This window comes from Sceloporus occidentalis, unplaced genomic scaffold (genome assembly GCF_023333645.1).
Source record: "Sceloporus occidentalis isolate IW3139 unplaced genomic scaffold, rSceOcc1.0.p SCAF_1, whole genome shotgun sequence".
Taxonomy (NCBI): Eukaryota; Metazoa; Chordata; class Lepidosauria; order Squamata; family Phrynosomatidae; genus Sceloporus; species Sceloporus occidentalis.
In genome coordinates, this window is record NW_028316981.1 from 212,720,361 (window position 1) to 212,737,929 (window position 17,569).

At 40.8% G+C, this 17,569-nt stretch overlaps 1 protein-coding gene across 5 annotated transcripts in view; it reads right to left on the reverse strand.

Moving 5' to 3' along the window:
* The window catches only part of TBC1D2 (TBC1 domain family member 2), a 44,845-nt gene that overhangs the window by 22,159 nt on the left and 5,117 nt on the right, over positions 1 to 17,569 (reverse strand). For 4 of the 5 annotated variants that reach the window (XM_089488790.1, XM_089488791.1, XM_089488792.1 and 1 more), the window contains exons 2-5: positions 14,765 to 15,173; positions 8,570 to 8,711; positions 2,992 to 3,133; positions 647 to 780 (exon numbers count right to left, since the gene is read on the reverse strand). In XM_089488790.1, the coding sequence (XP_089344916.1) occupies positions 647 to 780; positions 2,992 to 3,133; positions 8,570 to 8,711; positions 14,765 to 15,151 (805 nt within the window). In that variant the 5' untranslated portion in view covers positions 15,152 to 15,173. Of the gene's footprint in view, positions 1 to 646; positions 781 to 2,991; positions 3,134 to 8,569; positions 8,712 to 11,200; positions 11,371 to 14,764; positions 15,174 to 17,569 lie in introns of those variants that run through there. The other variant, XM_089488794.1, reaches the window with a different exon arrangement.

Below are 17,569 nucleotides of genomic sequence, written 5' to 3' on the forward strand. Positions count from 1 at the left end.
GATGCATGACAACCTCCAGTATCTGATGTTGTTTCAGCAAATTATGGCCTGTTACAGACTGCCAAAATAAAGCTGCTTCGGGTCTCTTTGGAGGTATGCTATTTAAATGATGCATGGGTCCTAAGAGTCCGGAGGTCGCGCCAAAGCCATGCTCCATTCCTAAGCACTGGAGGGCAGCTTTGGTGCAGCTTCTGGATTCTTAGGATGCATGCATCATTTAAACAGCATACCTCCAAAGAGACCCGAAGCAGCTTTATTTTGGCAGTCTGTAACAGGCCTATGGGACTTTAAAAGCACACAGAACAAGTCTTATATTTTTGTGAAGTCCCTCAGAAGTAAGTAAATATGTAAGTTTCAGTGACGCTTCTTTCCAGTTAAATCTAGAACTGTTAAATTAATATAAATCCCCAGTGATTTCCAAGAAACCTGCACTCTTATATTTGTTTTAAAAAATCCCACTGCTTTCTGTGGAGCTTAATTTTACGATTACGATTCTTACGATTCAAGAACTATTTTAGCTGGTTTGTGCTCATTGCTCCAAGTCTTCTTGATCTGCCTCATCATAGGACATTGACAGCAGAAAAGGTGTGCAAAACAGTGAACACACCATAGTTTTCATGTTTTATCACAACACAGAAACTAATACCTGCATTCTCACTTTCTGTTTCCCTGTGGTCTTCATCAGCTACATGTTCAGGATTATCATTACTCTCCATGAAACCAAGCATATCACTGTCTCCTCGGTTCTGCCGGTTGCCACAAAGACTATGCACTGTGTTTCTTAAAATGCACAAACATGGGATAAAGATTAGAAAGAAGCCACAACTGTTAAGGCTTGGTTTGGCTGTTAATCCTAGTTTTTACTAAGGCAGTAAAATTATGCTTAAAAGCATATACCCCACAAAAATCCCGCACATAAAAAGCTAGTATACTAGGGTGATGGGTTGTAGCTTTGACTTCTCCCTAGCTGCCAGTTTTCTATATGAAAGAGGAAGAAATGGCAGAGCAGTGAATCAACTTGACCTTCCATCTAACTGAAACAGCTCAGGAATTAGTTGATTGCTACACTGAAAATGTATGTTTAGTAGGGATACCATTTCTTCAAAAAGCCAGCATGCACAGTGGTTTGAATGTTGGACTATAACTCCAAGGTCCAGGGTTCAATTTCCACTCAGCCAAGAAAACCACTGAGTAACCTTGGGCAAGTTACGTGCTCTTCTGAACAAATCTTGCCAAGAAAACTGCAAGATAGGGCCCCCATAAGTCAGAAACAACTTGAAGGCACACAACAACAACAATTCTTCACTCATTTTGTTGTTGATAGAAACAATGAGTAATCTATGCAATTATCTTCCCATTACAAGAAAGTCTGTGTGGATTATGAAGACTACTTGCAGTTTGGGAGTTATTCTGAACAAAATTTGCATGTGGCATTTTTATGGAGAAATCAGCATTTCTTGCATGGGAAAATATTTATCTTTATTAATTACTTTAATAATATATCCCCTAAGAGGATTGCCCAGCACAGATATTATAGTGTAACTCAAAAACCTATGTTGTGTTGTTGTTAACTGCCTTCACATCAATCTCGACCCATGGTAACCCTGGCCCCCTAGTCCTCTACTGCTCTGCCCAGCTCCTGCAAACTCATATTCATGGTGTCTTTAATAAAGTCCATCCATCTAGCATGTGACCTTCCTCTCTTTCTACCTCCTTGTACCTTTCCTAGCATTATTATTTTTCCCAACAATTTATGGGTGGCGCAGTGGTTAAATGCCTGTACTGCAGCCATTCACTCAAAACCACAAGGTTGCGAGTTCAAGACCAGCAAAAGGGCCCAAGCTCGACTCAGGCTTGCATCCTTCCGAGGTCGCTAAAATGAGTACCCAGACTGTTGGGGGCAAATTAGCTTACTTGCTAATTAGCTTACTTGCTGTTCACCGCTATGATCTTTGGAATAGCAGTATATAAATAAAACAAATTAAATTATGTCTTCTCATGATGTGTCCAAAGTACGAGAGTCTAAGTTTTATCATCTTGGCTTCTAGGGAGACTTCTGGCTTGATCTGCTCTAGGACCCATTTGTTTGTCTTCTTGGCTGTCCATGGAATCCTCAGCATTCATCTTAAGCACCACATCTCAAATTAATTCATTTCCTTCCCATCCACTTTCTTAACTGTCCATCTCTCACATCCATACATGGTAATAGGGAATACATTAGCTTGTATGATCCTAACCTTTGTCTCAAACTGCATGTCTATGTATTTTAGGATCTTTTCTAGTTCTTTCATAGCCACTCTCCCCATTCTTAATCTTCATCTAATTTCCTGGCTGCAGTCCCCACTCCTACCAATGTTTGATCCCAGATATGAGATATGAGAACTCTTTTATTATTTCTATTTCCTCATTGTCAAGTTTGAATTTGTATTTCAAAATATATACAGACATTTTTTTTAAAATCTAAGCATTTTTCAATTTACATCTGTATTTCTTAATCCTAGTTGACTGTTTTAAACTTCTTACCTTTGCTGTTTATGTTTAGCTTTGTTTTATTGTACTGAATTTTTATGAATGCTGCCCTAATATAATAGCTTATCTGGAATAAGAAACAGTATAGAAATGTTTAAAATAAAGTGAAGTAAAAAAACACATCTAGCATCAGAGTGATTCACTTCTTGCTCCCCCAGCTATTTGTACATGTAACACCCACATCTTCAATCTTCCCCATCCTAGTATGCTCCAGATATTTTTGTACTACAAATACCATCATTCCCAAACGTCATGCCGCCAAGGGTTTATGAGAATTTTGTAGGCCAAGTTATTTGAAAAGCACTAGGTTAGGTAAGAGTTAAATCTTTAAAGTTAAATTGATAAAGCTGACTTGCACCATTGCAGACTCATGACAGAAAAGAATCTGCTTCTTACTCAGATAACTCTGTTGTTATTGTTGCAAGAGTTATTTTTCTGAATTTCAAAATATGAAACCATTACTGTATTTCAATCCAAGGATGCTTGAGGGAGATGTTCTGAAGAGCAATAGAAGGCTGTGGTGGTGGTAGAAAAGCTGCCGTTACACCTACTATGTCATCAGTGGGAGTTTTCACAGAAGGTAAAAATGCATGTTCTGCATCAGCTACAAAGAAAAAGAGATAAAGTGTTAGAATTCAGGCACGCTCAAACTGAAGCTGAATCAGAAAAAAATGGCTGCATCTGCACTCCTGAAATAATTGGGTTTGACGCCACTTTAACTGCCATGGCTCAGTGCTATGGGATTCTGGGAAGTGTGGTATCCAATTAAAAGTCCCAGAATTCTATAGTATTGAGCCATGGCAGTTAAGGTGGTGCCAAACCAGATTATTTCTGCAGTGCATATGCAGCCAAGGAGCAACCAGTGTATTCTTTGCTGCCTGCTATACAGAAAAGAGGACAGACACTTGGGCAATCGAAGACAGAAATTCATTTTAGCTTAACATAAACCATCAGTGGGAATCGTAAGAGGTTCCAGAGGATGTATACTTTCATCTCCCCAAATTTTTCACTGTTGGTTAAGGATGGTGGATTGCTGCAGTTTCAACTACATCTGTAGAGCCTCACACTTCCCTCTCCTGTGACCAGTCTTTCTCAAATTTATCAGCAGACTTGTCTCTAAGTAATATTGTTAGTTTGTCATTCTCCATATAATCTTATAATTTCAATAACCATTCTGACATGTCTGGTAAATTTCAACTTTCAGTCAATTCATATAGCTACTCTTTTTGTGGGTTCCGACATAAAAAGGGACATTGTTCCCAAGAGTTTCTCTCAAACCTTCTGGAACAGACTTTGGGTATGTGTTCATGGGAGTTACAGAGAAATGTGAAGGTTCAGAGGGGAACATGGGGGGGGGGGGAGCCCTCTTTTTTTAAAACTTTTTTGGTTGGAAGAAAGTGAAAGAAAATTAATTAGCAAATACTTTAAGAATGATAAATAAAATGTTGGAGATAAGGCATTTGCATATTTACTTGCTGAAAATTATTTCTGAAAAGTATTAAAAAGAAAGACTTCTATATAAGACTATGTACATCAGGGGTAGGCAACCTTTTTGAGCTGGGGGCCGGGTTGCTGTCCCTCAGACAACTGGGGGGCGGAAGCCAAAAAATAAATAATTAAATATTTTTTTTAAAAAAAAATTAAATAAATAAATAAACCAGTACAAATGTAGGACAAAATTTTAAAATGGAGGAGACATTTTTAAAAAAATGGAGGACACACCAAAAAATTTGCTGATTTTTAAAAAATGTTAATATAAATGCATGTTTCGGAGGCTTCTATAGACAATTGCCCCCCTTGCCCACCGCTTGCCCCCCTTGCCTGCCACATGCCCCCCCTTGCCCACCTCCTCCTGATAGGCCAAAGGCTCCGGCGGCAATCAGCGGCAGGACCGGGCTGGGGCTGGTCCTAAGGCCTTGCCGGGCCGGATTCGGCCCGCGGGCCACAGGTTGCCTACCCCTGATGTACATTATCACATTGCAATCCCTGGTCTTGGTTTCCTACTCTCCATTATTGCTGTGGGAATACATGCTTAGACATGCATGCTTGACACAATGGAAAACTAAAGGAGGCAAAATATATATATATATATATATATATATCATGTTGATAGTTTCGCCTTCTTCATCTTGATTTTGATGGGGGGATGGGTATTTTTTGTTTGTTTCTTTTAACCTGCTTTGTTTGTAACATATATAGATATATAATAGTAAATTCTATTTGCAGTATTTGTTTGAACTAGTTGTACTGTTGATATGCCAGTCATGATAACTTGCCATAGCAAATTATACAGAATTCATGTCTTCCAATTTGTAAAGAGTACAAATATTGCATTTTTCTGAAAATTTTAAATTCCCCCTCAAAAGAATTCCAGAAAAAAATGTTTTTTTCTCATAGCTTCAAAACTGCTGGAAATTTTCCATCTCAAGGGTTACATTAAAAACCAGGCAAAATACAGCAAAATACAAAATCCACAAGGCAGCAATACATTTATTTGGCCAACACAAAAGTATAAAATACATTATGCAAGCTTTTGAAATTTCACTGGCTTCACTGTGAGGGACAAAAGGCAACAAAAGAGAAGTAATAAAATTTCAACTCCCTTTGCAGCAGAAAAATAACCTCCTTTGAGATCCAGTTGCTCCTGTCTTTGTCCTTTGTCCTTAGTCCTCACTTGTGACTGAAAAAGGGAGTGACCTCTGCCTGCATTGAAATCCTTCAGTACCATTTTAACTGACAACAGAACAATATTTGAGAAGCTGTCCACACTGGCCAAAAAGTCCATGTTCCCCCTTGCCTCACTTCATCCTGTTTTGATGATGCTGGCCAATATCCCAGAACCAGGATCAGACTAGATCCTGGTAGAACGGATGCAGATCTGGGGTAAACATGGCTTAATATGGGTCAAACTGACCCCCAGGTTGCTCCATGGCAAACCCTGGGATATTAGATGGCAGTATTTTATGCTTTGGAGTTTGTTTTGTTTTGTTTTGTGGATTTTGCTTTATTTTGCTACATTGTCAACATAAAAAAGAAGAATCTGTTGTAAATCTATTCTTAAGAGGAAGTTTTATTGAACTCAGATGAACCTGCTTCTGAGCAGATATGCATAGAATTGTGCTGCTGCAAGCCTTCCTTTCCTTTGAGATTTCAATCAAAACTGCATCCTTGGACCGGCCAACACGCCTAGCAACATTTATTTTCCCAGCTCATTACTCCTTCTTCTTCAAATCCAGATTGAAGAATGCTGGTGGACTCAAAAGCTTTCCCAATTGAGTGAATTAATGCTTTGCTTTCAGATTTTTTTTTCCTGTTCCTATTCCTACTTTTTCCTACTAAAACAAAACTGTTACTTGCAGTATTGGTCCCCCGCTGGAAAGCTAGTCTGAACTACCCTGGGTGATGGTAACTCATAACAACCAACACACACCACACTCTACACAGTTCTTGTGCAATTTTTGCACAGCCTGTGTGTGTTGGGGAAGCATCAATTGTAGGCAACATTTGCTTATCTGTTGAAAGATGAGCCTTATATACAGTGCACCCGTGTTATACGCAGCTTTCAGCTTATGCTGAAGCCACGCACCAGAAGAAGTAATGGCATGCACACCCGTGGCATGTGCACCACATGCATGAGCCCCATTGTATTTCCCTTACAGAGGGGGAGGGTCCCGGAACGGATCCAGCATAAGGAAAGTATGTAGAATCAAACACAAAGGCCAAAGTAATGTGACTTAATCATCACTTTCTTCAAATTTGTGGGATAAAAATCAGATAGTCTGAGCCTATACATTTCAGACCAATAGAGGCTAGTAGTTTCCATGTCTGTCAGGCAGTGAATCTATTCTGGATTTTACTCTGAATTTTAAAAGAATATCCAAAGTGCTGATCCTTTTTTGGACACACAGTTCAACACCTGGGCTAGCTCCTTTAATGTCTAGGCCATTGGCTCTCAAATGGTGGGCCAGGACCCTTTCAACAGGTGCAAGAGTTGCTCAAGGGAGGGGGGGGGGCAAGATTTAGATGGACTGATCCCTTATCCTCCTTCTTTTGCAAAACTTTTTAATGTGTCAAATTTACACATGTGTTTAGTTAAATATTAAATGTATTTAAATAAAAATGTTCTAATTTGAACAATGTTATTTCCTTTTAAAATTTTGTTAAAATATGAATATACATGAATGTGCAAATGAAATTATGCACACTAAATAAACAAATATTTTAATTCATATACTATGTCGAGTAGAGGGCCAACATCTGCATGTAGATGTAAAGGAGGAGGGTCCCAAGGAGGAAAAGTTTGAGTACCACTGGTTTAGGCTAAACCTTGGAGCAAATCCACTGATCCCACTGATATGGAAACCACTAGTCACCACTGGGCTGAACTCCTGTGGCCTGGGCATCAGTTTCAACAAGAGGCCACAGCGAACATATGCCAGGAAGGACCCTGTGCAGAGGGTAAGGCAAAATCCCAGTTCATCACAGCCAATAAAGCTATGCACCAACTAGATCACACCCGCATGGGGGAAAGGACTGGGAATGTTTAGATCTTAAACGTAGGCCCAAAGATTGCATTTAGCAGAATAAGGGATGTTCTGTATTATAAAAGGGCACAATACACGTGAGAAATGACACTGCTGTAGTACAATAACATCCTAAAACTATAAAACAGCAATACCTTGATTGGTTAAACAAGATGTTCAAAATGCACGATACAAGCTTTTGCTTGCATAGTATGTTTTGTACATTTTAATAATAATAATAAAAAACAACAATAAATTTTGTTTGTATTTCCTGCCTCTCCCTGAGGATTGAGGCAGGATCACAGTGAAAATCAACAGTGCAAAATACAAAATAAAAAACAAAAAACAATATTATCTAAAATACAACAATACGGGCAGCAATATTACTACCAGTGAGTTAAAATATCCAATTCGTTGTCTGCTTTCCATGCTATCAAATCAGAAGTGGGAGTGTTCTTTGGAATCAACTATAGAAGATAGGATGGGTATGCCTGCCGGAATGTGGATGCCATCCGTCTTTAGTGGTAATAATGTGGTAATAAGAAGGATATCTTCCGGTAAGTTATTCCATAATTTAGGGGCTGTGGCTGTAATCGCTTTGTGGGAAGTAGTGACCAATCTAGTTTTTGTATATTCCAGTAATTTCTTCCCTGATGTTCTAAGAGTGTGGGGCAGATTGTGTAGGGAGAGGCGTTCCCTTAAGTAACTCAGGCCCGAGCCATGTAGGGCTGTAAAGGTAATGACCAACACTTTGTATTGCGGCCGGAAGCTGATCGTCAGCCAATGTAAAGATTTTAGTATTGGAGTGATATAGTCTGATCTTAATGTTCCTGTGACCAATCTGGCTGCGGCATTTTGGATCAATTGAAACTTCAGAACTTGGTACAAAGGTAGCCCCATGTAGAGCGCATTACAGAAACCTAAACGAGAGGTTACCAGCGCATGTACCACTGCTTCAAGGTCCCTCTGGGCCAGGTAGGGGCACAGTTGGCGTATCAGCCAAAGCTGGTACCATTTTGATTGGCAAATAAAGGTATTGTTGTTTTATAGATTTGGGATGTTATTGTACTTTACTGTATGGTCAACAGAGCTAAACCAAGATATGTTTTCTAGTAGTAGTTGAGGTGACTCAACAGGAATGTTCCACTTCTAAACAAAACTCAGTCATACAAGAACTCTGCATTAACAGCTGTGCAATCAAACCACATCTAAACAGCATAAGTTGAACCATAGTGGACCCTTCCTATCAGCAGGCTGGCAATCCGCAGCTCTGATTGCCTGTGGATCTCCATACTCCATATTATTCCATGGCAGTGTGGGCACGTGGATGTGTCCATGTGTATATCACCATCATTGAGTGATATGGGGCATGACCATATGCATTTTTTGTCATCACAGGGAGCTCCAGAACCAATCCCACCCCCACAGATGGCAAGGGTCCCCTATAGAAGGAGACTGATGAGAATCCACCTTCTGATGGGGTAAAAGACTGACATATTCATAGTTCAGGTACTTACTATCATTAAGCTGAACCGCACTGACAGAACAGGGAAGAACTGCCTCATCCGCCACACAAGCCTGAGCCTGGTTAGTGCAGAACTCCCAACGTTTTATTTGCAGCTGCTGCAACCAGTACATCATGGCCTGTTTGTTTACAGCCTGTAGTTCAATTTTTAAAAAATTAAAAAGAGGGTCAGTACATGACATTTGCCTGCAAAAGAGATTGGAATTATAAAGCTCTCCAGATGTTGCTGGACTGCAATTTCCAGCATCCCTCCCCATTGGCTGTGTTGCCTACCTAACACAATATTATGAGCTGCTTGATTCCCACTTGCAGCCGAAAGTCCTTTTGTTGTTGTTGTGTGCCTTCAAGTCGTTTCCAACTATGGCAACCCTAAGGCGACCCTATCATGGACTTTTTGTGGCAAGTTTCTTCAGAAGGGGTTTGTCCTGGCTGTCCTCTGAGGCTGAGAGAGTGTGACTTGCGCAAAGTCACCCAGTGGGTTTCCTGGCTGAGCTCGGATTTGAACCCTGATCTCCAGAGTCCAAGGCCAACGCTCAAGCCATTGTCTGGTTACACCACACAATTACAGCATTACAACTACATTTTAACTGCTGGGATTGCATCCTAAGTAATCTTGGGATTTGTAGCTTGGTCTAGGGTATCAAAGGAGCTCTCTGGCTGAGAGATATAAATGTTCTTTCCTGAACTGTAAATCTTAAGATACTATAGGATGGAATCCAAGCAGTTACAGTGGAATCAGAGTGCTATAATTGTGAGGAGTGAAGAAGCCTCTAGAAATACAGCTACATTCCACCACCTTGTCCACAAGACTGAAGCCACCAGAAGCCACATAAATTCCAAAAGATTTGCTTGCCATTTGGATTGCATAAATGTATTCAGCCAAACCTTTCACCAGAGAAAGTTGAATAGGGTCAATACTTCTCTAGTTATCTCCTGTGACCATTGTTCTGCTTATTAACCTGCATTATGTGCATGAATGTCTAGATAAATAAACCACAAAGTAAGTATGTAAAAGAAAATCATTGCCAATGAACAATAATTAGCATCCTACATCCTGCTTTGCAGTTAATATTTTCTAGGCCATATTATACCAGTTTTTTCTATCCACTACGCTGGTTCCCACTTTCCTTTTACTTCAATAACATGTACAGCTGTTCCAAAAGGCTTACAGCCTAGATACCTGAATGACTGCCTCCCTTCTCCCACAAAAACCTGCCCATAAAATACAACGATAATCTGAGAGTCTGCTGTATATTCCACCACTAAAAAAAAAATCTGGAAGAAATCTGGAGCAGGCGTGCCTTTTCTCTAACAATGTCCCTGGTTATAGATTTCTCTCACAAGGGAAGTTACAGTACCCCAGGATGGGAATTTTACAGCCTCCCGAATGTTGTTGGGCTGCATTTCCCATATGGGCTATGATTAATGGATGCTGCAGTCCAACAACATTTGGATGGCCATGCTTTGCCCACCTTCTAGGTAAGCCCAAATCTTGCTGATCAGCAGCAATTTAGTAACAGAGTAGAGCTTGCAGGGTCAAAACACTGGGCTATATAAATTAAAAGGGACAACTATACTATCTACTACCTTTCTCATGCTTTCCAGTTTCTTATGATCTTAGTTGAAATCAAAGGATAGATTTCCTACAAACAGACACACACACACAACATATGGCTATGAGCTTTTTCTATTGTAACTGCAATTATCTGGGTTGGCTTAAAGTACTTTCTATTATCAGTTGAGATTAACTGGATCTCAAAGGCAATAGATTTTTGTTTTACTAACAGAATTTAAAGTTTGTTTCCTGGACTAAATATCCCAGTATCCGCATGGCCAGGAGGAGAAGGAGACAACCTGCATGAATACCTTTCCATACCATCGGGACTAAGGACAAATACAACATCTTGACCAAATGAAGGGCTATAACCAACATGGTCAATTCTTTCTTTCTTTCCTTTCTTATTTCTTTCCCCTGTATCATTTTTAACACCTTTGCCTGATAAAGAAGCCAGCGGAGCTTCGAAAGCTTACAACTGGTGTAATGTGCAGTTTGGTTGGCCCAATAAAGATACCACTGTTTGGTGGATTTGATGATGATACTGTACTTTGCTATATGCCCAACACAGCTACTCCTGGATATATTCTCTGTTATTGCTTGTTGGTCTTAACATGTGATATATTATCCTGTGTTCTGCTGCCCATTTTGGGATGTGTGTTTTATACCTGTGACACAACAGACACAACTGTTGCCCTCTCAGTATGAAGGCAAAGACAAAGAGATACAGTTCAACAAAATGGCCTGCATTTTTGGAATCGCTTTGGGTTGTTGCCTCAGGTGACTAGTATTGTCCCTTAAAATTTATCATTACACCACTAGTAAGCAGTTAAAAATGTATTATTCTACCTGACTTTTAATGGTTTTGAATTGAATTGAAAATCCCAGTTTTAAACTCTGCTCTTCTTGCTTTAATTCTGTTTAACATACACAAACACACACAAGCAACTGAACTGCCTTGGGGAACCTAGAAGGTAGCATACACCACTTTTAACAGACATACAAACATTTGATCTACTAAGCAAATAACACTGATGTTGTGGCTGTTGATGCTGCTGTTAATCTCACATTTTTCATGTCAAGGATGCTAAAGGAAAGTAAACAGGTTCAGGACAATGCATCTTGAGAGCTATCTTTGGCTTGAAGAAATATTTTACTAGAGAACTACAATTTCCTGAAGATAAAAGCTTCCTCATTGTCATCACTGTGACTCAGGATATTCTGAAAAGGGAAATAGAAATTTGTGAACTAATGCAGATGAATACTTAAGCTTCCCCCAGCCATTTCTGATCTTTACTGTGTATTTTGTTTTTCATTTTTATGCCACCTTTCTCCCAGAAAGAAACCCAAGGCAGCTCACACATAAAATATAATAATAATAATAAAATTTTATTTATATACCGCCCTGTGGCGAACCAAAAGACTTTACAATAAAAAGTTTATTAAAAAAGGAAATAAAAACATGAAATAAAAATATAAAATTACATACATTAAAAACTACAACACACACCCCATATAACAAACATCCCATACAAAAGCCATCCCATGATTATGTATTAAAAGCCTGTCTGAATAAAACTGTTTTTTTTTTCCTTCAACAGAAAGAGAGACTTTAGCACTGCAGAAATAATCCAGTTTGACACCACTTTAACTGCATGGTTCAGTGCTATGGAATTCTGGGAATTTTAGTTTTGTGAGACATTTAGCCTTCTCTGCTAGAGATCTCTGATGCCTCAACAAGTTACCATTCCCAGAATTCCGTAGTACTCAGTTAGTTAAAGCGGTGTCAAACTGTATTATTTCAACAGTGCAGATGCAGCCAGAGAGAAAAACTCCTGACCTACAGTAGATAGAGAAATGTTTAAATTTTTCTCTTCAAGATACTCTGTCTCTAAACTGCAGCAGACTAGGCAGCCCCAGATGTTTTGGACTATAGCAACCACCATTCATCATCATGCCAGCAGAGCTAGTGGGAATCATAGGCCAAAACATCTGGAAGATACTAGGTTGTCCACTCTGGAACAATCTGGGTCAGGAAGATGGAGATTCCTATTAACTGGATATCGACTTATAAGTACAAGCAAATGCAGATTCCCAGTTCGTTGGTTCTATTCCTGGCAGACAAATTAGCAGGACTAAAAACAATATTAATTTATGCCTCTTCTATTTGTTGTGATCTGCATTCAATTCAGCTCCGATTTCCTATGGTGACCCTCTTCTAAGGTTTTCTTGGCAAGATTTATTCGGAGGTGGTTCGCTGTTCCCTTCCTCTTAATTAGAAAAAGAGTGACTTGTCCTGGGCACCCAAGAAGTGATTCAAACCCTGGTCTCCAGGATGCCAGTCCAACACTCAAACTAGTGCACCATGCTGATTCACATGCCTCTTACATAAACCCTCTCCACAAAGCCTGTCTTCCCAATATATCTTGAACAGACATGATTTAGGAAATTCCCAAGCAATTTTTAAAAAGATACACCCATGAAAGTAAATGGCTTTCAGATGTCATCGCCTTTTCAAAACTCTAAGTGGAGAAACTCTGGCTCTCTTGGGGGGTTTGTTGTTACCTTTGCAGCAAAAAACAAACATGGTTACCATTTGGGAAAATACTTAACAACTGTAGTTTAACATGGATGTATGAACTTAGGGGCTATACAGATTGACCCTAAGGGGCAGCATGCAGCAACCTCACGCTGTGGCCCTGATCTGGCCTCTGGAGAGCGCAAAAAGGAGCTGTCAGAGCAAGCCAGTCTTGGGAATGTCACCAAAGTTTCGTAAGACTTCATCTCTAAGGGGACTTCCTTGGATGCCATACTGCAATCCACACATATGAAAGCTGTAGTCTAAATACATGGGGACCTTGGTATTTGCCGGGGTTTGTTATCCCCTTGGATAACAAAAAACCATGGATGCTCAAGTCCCATTAAATACAATGGCATGGCAAAATGATATCCTTTATGTTAAATAGCAAAATCAAGGTTTGCTTTTTGGAATTTATATATATATTTAGTATTTTCAAACCACAGATGGTAGAATTCATGGATAAAGAATCTGTTGATATGGAGGGCCAACTGGAAAGAAAACTAGAACCTCTCTATGAGATAGAAGAGTTCTCGTTCTCTGGCACTCAAATATACTAGACTTGAAAAAGTTAGTTTTGGGCTAACAATTGCCAGAATGGGTCAGCCAGGATACTGACTATGGCGCGTTATAGACGGCCCAGATGGGGCAGTCTCGTGTCGCTGTCGGTTGCAGCGTCCGGGAACCGCAGCAGCCAAACGGCGTGGTTCCCGGCCGCTGCAAAGAAGGAACGTGATTTTCGCGCTCCTTCCTGCGGCCCAGAAGAGACGCTGCAAGTGCCAAAGTGCGCACTCATGGCGTCACTTCCGCTGCGTGACATGCGGCCGCAGAGCGTCCGTTACGTCAAAATGGCGGCGCCCATCTGCATGCGGCGCCGCCATTTTGACGTAGTCATTACGCGTGAGAGGCAAGGCACGTCAGGAAGCGCCGCCCCTCGCGCGTAATGACGGCACCTCATGGGCCTGTCTGTAACGCGCCAAAGTTACCTGGAGGATTCTAAGTCCGTGAAAAAACAAAAAACAGTCCTGATTTGAACAGCCTAGTTTGAGTAGTCAATCTGTTGAATGGCTGGGGAATTTTTATTTTTTGTATTTTTTTCTCTGTATCATTGGCGGGGTGCAGACCGCCAAAAAGAGGCACCTCCTTGGCACCTCTCTTTGCTGCACAGGAGCGCTGCCACCTATATACAGCGCTGCACAGCTGCGCAGCAAAGAAGGAGCTGTAAAAAGCGGCTCCTTTTTGTGGCACTGCAAAGCGCCAGAGACAGCTCTGTTATGTCGCAGGTGCGCAGCACCGTTTGTAGGCAGCACAGTTGCGACGTAATCATTGCGCGCGCCATTTGTATGGCGCTACACAACTGCGACATGCTGACGACATGCTAGGGTTGCGGGGGGGGGGGTGCATGTGCCACCCCAAGGCAACCCTAGCACGTCATGGACGCGCTGCAAAGGGCCCATCTATACAGGGCCATTGTTCCTGTTGTTGCTTCAGAGAGTGTGATTTGCTATACAGAAGAGCAATCTCATACAGTAGCAGTACCCAGTGCGTGACTTGCTTCCTTCTCTCATGCAAAGTGGGGAATTTTGGGCCATCAAGATATTTTTACTTCAATTCCTCAAATCTCTAGTCATTGTAAATGGGGATTGTGGGTAATGGATTATGGGGCTTGCATAATCAAGGGTTTCCCACCCATAATCTAGAATCTAAACTAAATTTAGAGTCTAGGTTTACTGTAAACTGCTTCCCTTTTCTGGCAATGATGCTAAGAGGAACAGAAGAAGTGGGAATACTTTTTCTTAGTGAGCCAGGCATAATGGTTTGAGCGCTGGACTATGACTTTGGAGACCAAGGTTCAATTCCCAGTTCAACCATGAGACCCACTAGGTTACTCTGGGCAAGTCACACACTCTCAGTCTCACAGGAAGGCAACTGCAAATGTTGTGACCCTACGAAGAACCTCTGGGGTCTCAAATCCTGGAGAAGGCCACCTACCACAACACCATGGGCTCACTTTCCCACCTCTCCCCTATTATCAGCCACATCTTTCCACATACCTTAAGGATGAAATCTTTGCTAGGAGTCTTGATTTCAAAAACATCTTCATCTGATCCCACTTTAAGATCAAAGCTAGCACTGGAAATGTCTATGCTGCCCAAAGGGTTAACATCTTGTGCAGTCCTGTAGTAAAGCAAGTGGCCTTTGTTGCCATGATAAAAGAACCAGCGGGACTTCCAGGCCTTGATAGGTGCTTTAGCGGAAAATTTATGTAAGTAGCCACACAGCTTTTTCTTTGGGGTTTCTTTTCCAGATTTTAAATATGCATTTTCCCAGTCTTCAGGGCAAGGAGGCACATCAATGCCACAGCCATGGCCACTTCCAGCTTCTGATTTATTTGAAGTTTCAGGCATGAGGCAATCTCTGCTCCCTGAATCTGCTTGCATATTCTCTTAAAGGGCAGAACTTCTGTTGTCATAATGTTAATGGGGGGAAGAAAGAAATTAAGAGAAGTTTCACAGTGAGTATTCACATGCATATGCAATGCAAGCAGGGTTATTTTTATTTTATTTTATTTTTAAAAACCCTAAAATTAAACTTCAAAACCCAAATACTAAACAGCTTGCTTTTGTTTAACTGTAAGAAGAGTGAAGAAACACAAAGATCATGTTTCTGTACTAACTCCACTTAAATATTTTGGCCTACAACTCCCATCAGTTCCATCTAGCAGGGTGAACTGTAAAGTATGGTGGAACCTGTAGCCCAGAATATTTGAAGAGGCAAAGGTTCCCTATCCCTGATTTTAATGCTGATCTGCTTGTTCTTCGATTTAAAAAGACAAATAGCCACTGAAAAGGCCTTCTCGTGAATTCCTACTAAATATGCCTGTGAGGATATCAGTGTCGGGAAATGTGTCAGTAGTGGATCTCTCAAGTGGAGTAATAAAACTAGCAAAGTACCCCAACACAGGGGTGGAAGAAACGCAGTGGAAGAAACAGGCTTAAGTCTCCTTTGTAAAAACATATTAAATGGTTTTACTCATAATTTCATAGTTAAACACAGGATTTAATGGAAGATTACTTCATAGTCAAACACAGGATTTAACAGAAGAAAGAGGGAGGAGGAAGAAAAAACAACAGCTGCAAGTTAGAATGATGCAGGAAGAGAGCAGGTGTGGAAAAGCAAATGGACAGAGAGTCTGCAAACATGCCATTAACAATTAGTATAGGTGTGCAAAGGTTGCTAACTCTAACAGGTGGGAACAAGAGAAGGCTCTGTCCTGAAGATCTCAGAACCCAGACAAGTTCATACAGAGGAATATGCACCATCACATAATTTGGATCTGATCTCTACAGGGCTTTATATCTCATGACCAGCACTTTGACTTGTGCCTGAAAACAGGCCAGTAGCCAGTGAAGCCATTGTAACCAAGGAGTTAAGTGCTCCCTATAACCAACCTATGAGCAGTCTGGTTGCAGCTCTTTGGAGCAGCTGCAATTTCTGAACACTCTTCAGATCAACCCAATGCAGAGTGTTAACAGTAAATCAAACAGGACATAATTTCAAATGGTGCACATGCACATCACCATAATCACATCATTGATCTCAAGTTACAGGCACAATTAAATGTGCAAATGTACTCTTTGTGATTATAGAAACCAAGGACCCAGGGCTGAATCCAGGAGGAATTCCAAATTTCATCTTCATGGAAAGAGTAACCCCGTCCAGCACAGCCTGAATCCCTATATTCTATCTACTTTCTGCCAATAAGGAGCATGTCCACCTTGCCTGGACAAAAATTCGATTTATTTATCCTCACCCTGTCCATTTCTGATACCAATACAGCTTCTCTTGAATTCTAGAGTTGAATGTTAGCAGCATATTTTGTTGTTAGCTGCTCTCGAGCTCAGTTCACGTAGACCCTGTGGATGAGACTTCTCCAAGGTCCTCTGTCTTCCAATGCTTTGCTCAGGTCTTGTAGATTCAGGCCCATGACCTCTCTGGTTGAGTCTATTCATCTAGCGTGCAGTCTTCCTCTCTTCCTCTTTGACTGCCATCTATCTCTCCTAGCATTATTGTCTTTTCTAGTGAGGCATGCCTTGTCATGAAGTACCCAAACTACAACAGCCTCAATTTAATCATCTTGGCTTCCAGGGATAGTTCAGTTGATCGGTTCAAGGACCTACTTGTTTGTCTTTTTGGCCATCCATGGTATCCTCAGCACTCTTCTCCAGCACCATATCTCAAATCAGTTTACAATGCACCCTTGCTTTACACGGGGGATCCATTCCGGACTCCCCCACATAAAGCAAATTCCACCTATGCTTGAGCCCCATTTAAATGTCCCATAGCTAGGTCTCAAATCAAACTGAATGGGTGAAGATATCGGCCTCATCCAGGAATCCCACAAGCTGAGAGGCTACCATACACTCTTGTGCACTGCTTTCAAATCCATTATTTATTCTTCCCATCACTGCCTCTGTTTAGAGCTTGGGGGAAAAGGAAATAGCTGCATTAATGTTTGAAAACCCTATTTCTCTTCCAACCCATCAGAAACCTTTCTCTTGCTTCCCACTTTTTACTTGCTCACATGCTCATCTCTTTATTTTCTTTAGGCCACTGATTTTCCACATGGGTGCCAGAAAAAAAATCTAGAGCTAAGAGCTTCAAAACTGAGTTTCCTGAGTCAGGTGAGGAGGGGAAAGGGTGGGATATAAATAACAATAATAATAATAATAAGCCTGTCTTATATGTCCTTTTAAATTGATGTGTGTTTTTACTGAAGTCTTTTAATTGATGTTGTGTGTCTGATAATTGTTGTCCCCCCCCCACCTCAAACCATGGGGAGAGGTGGGTAATAAACA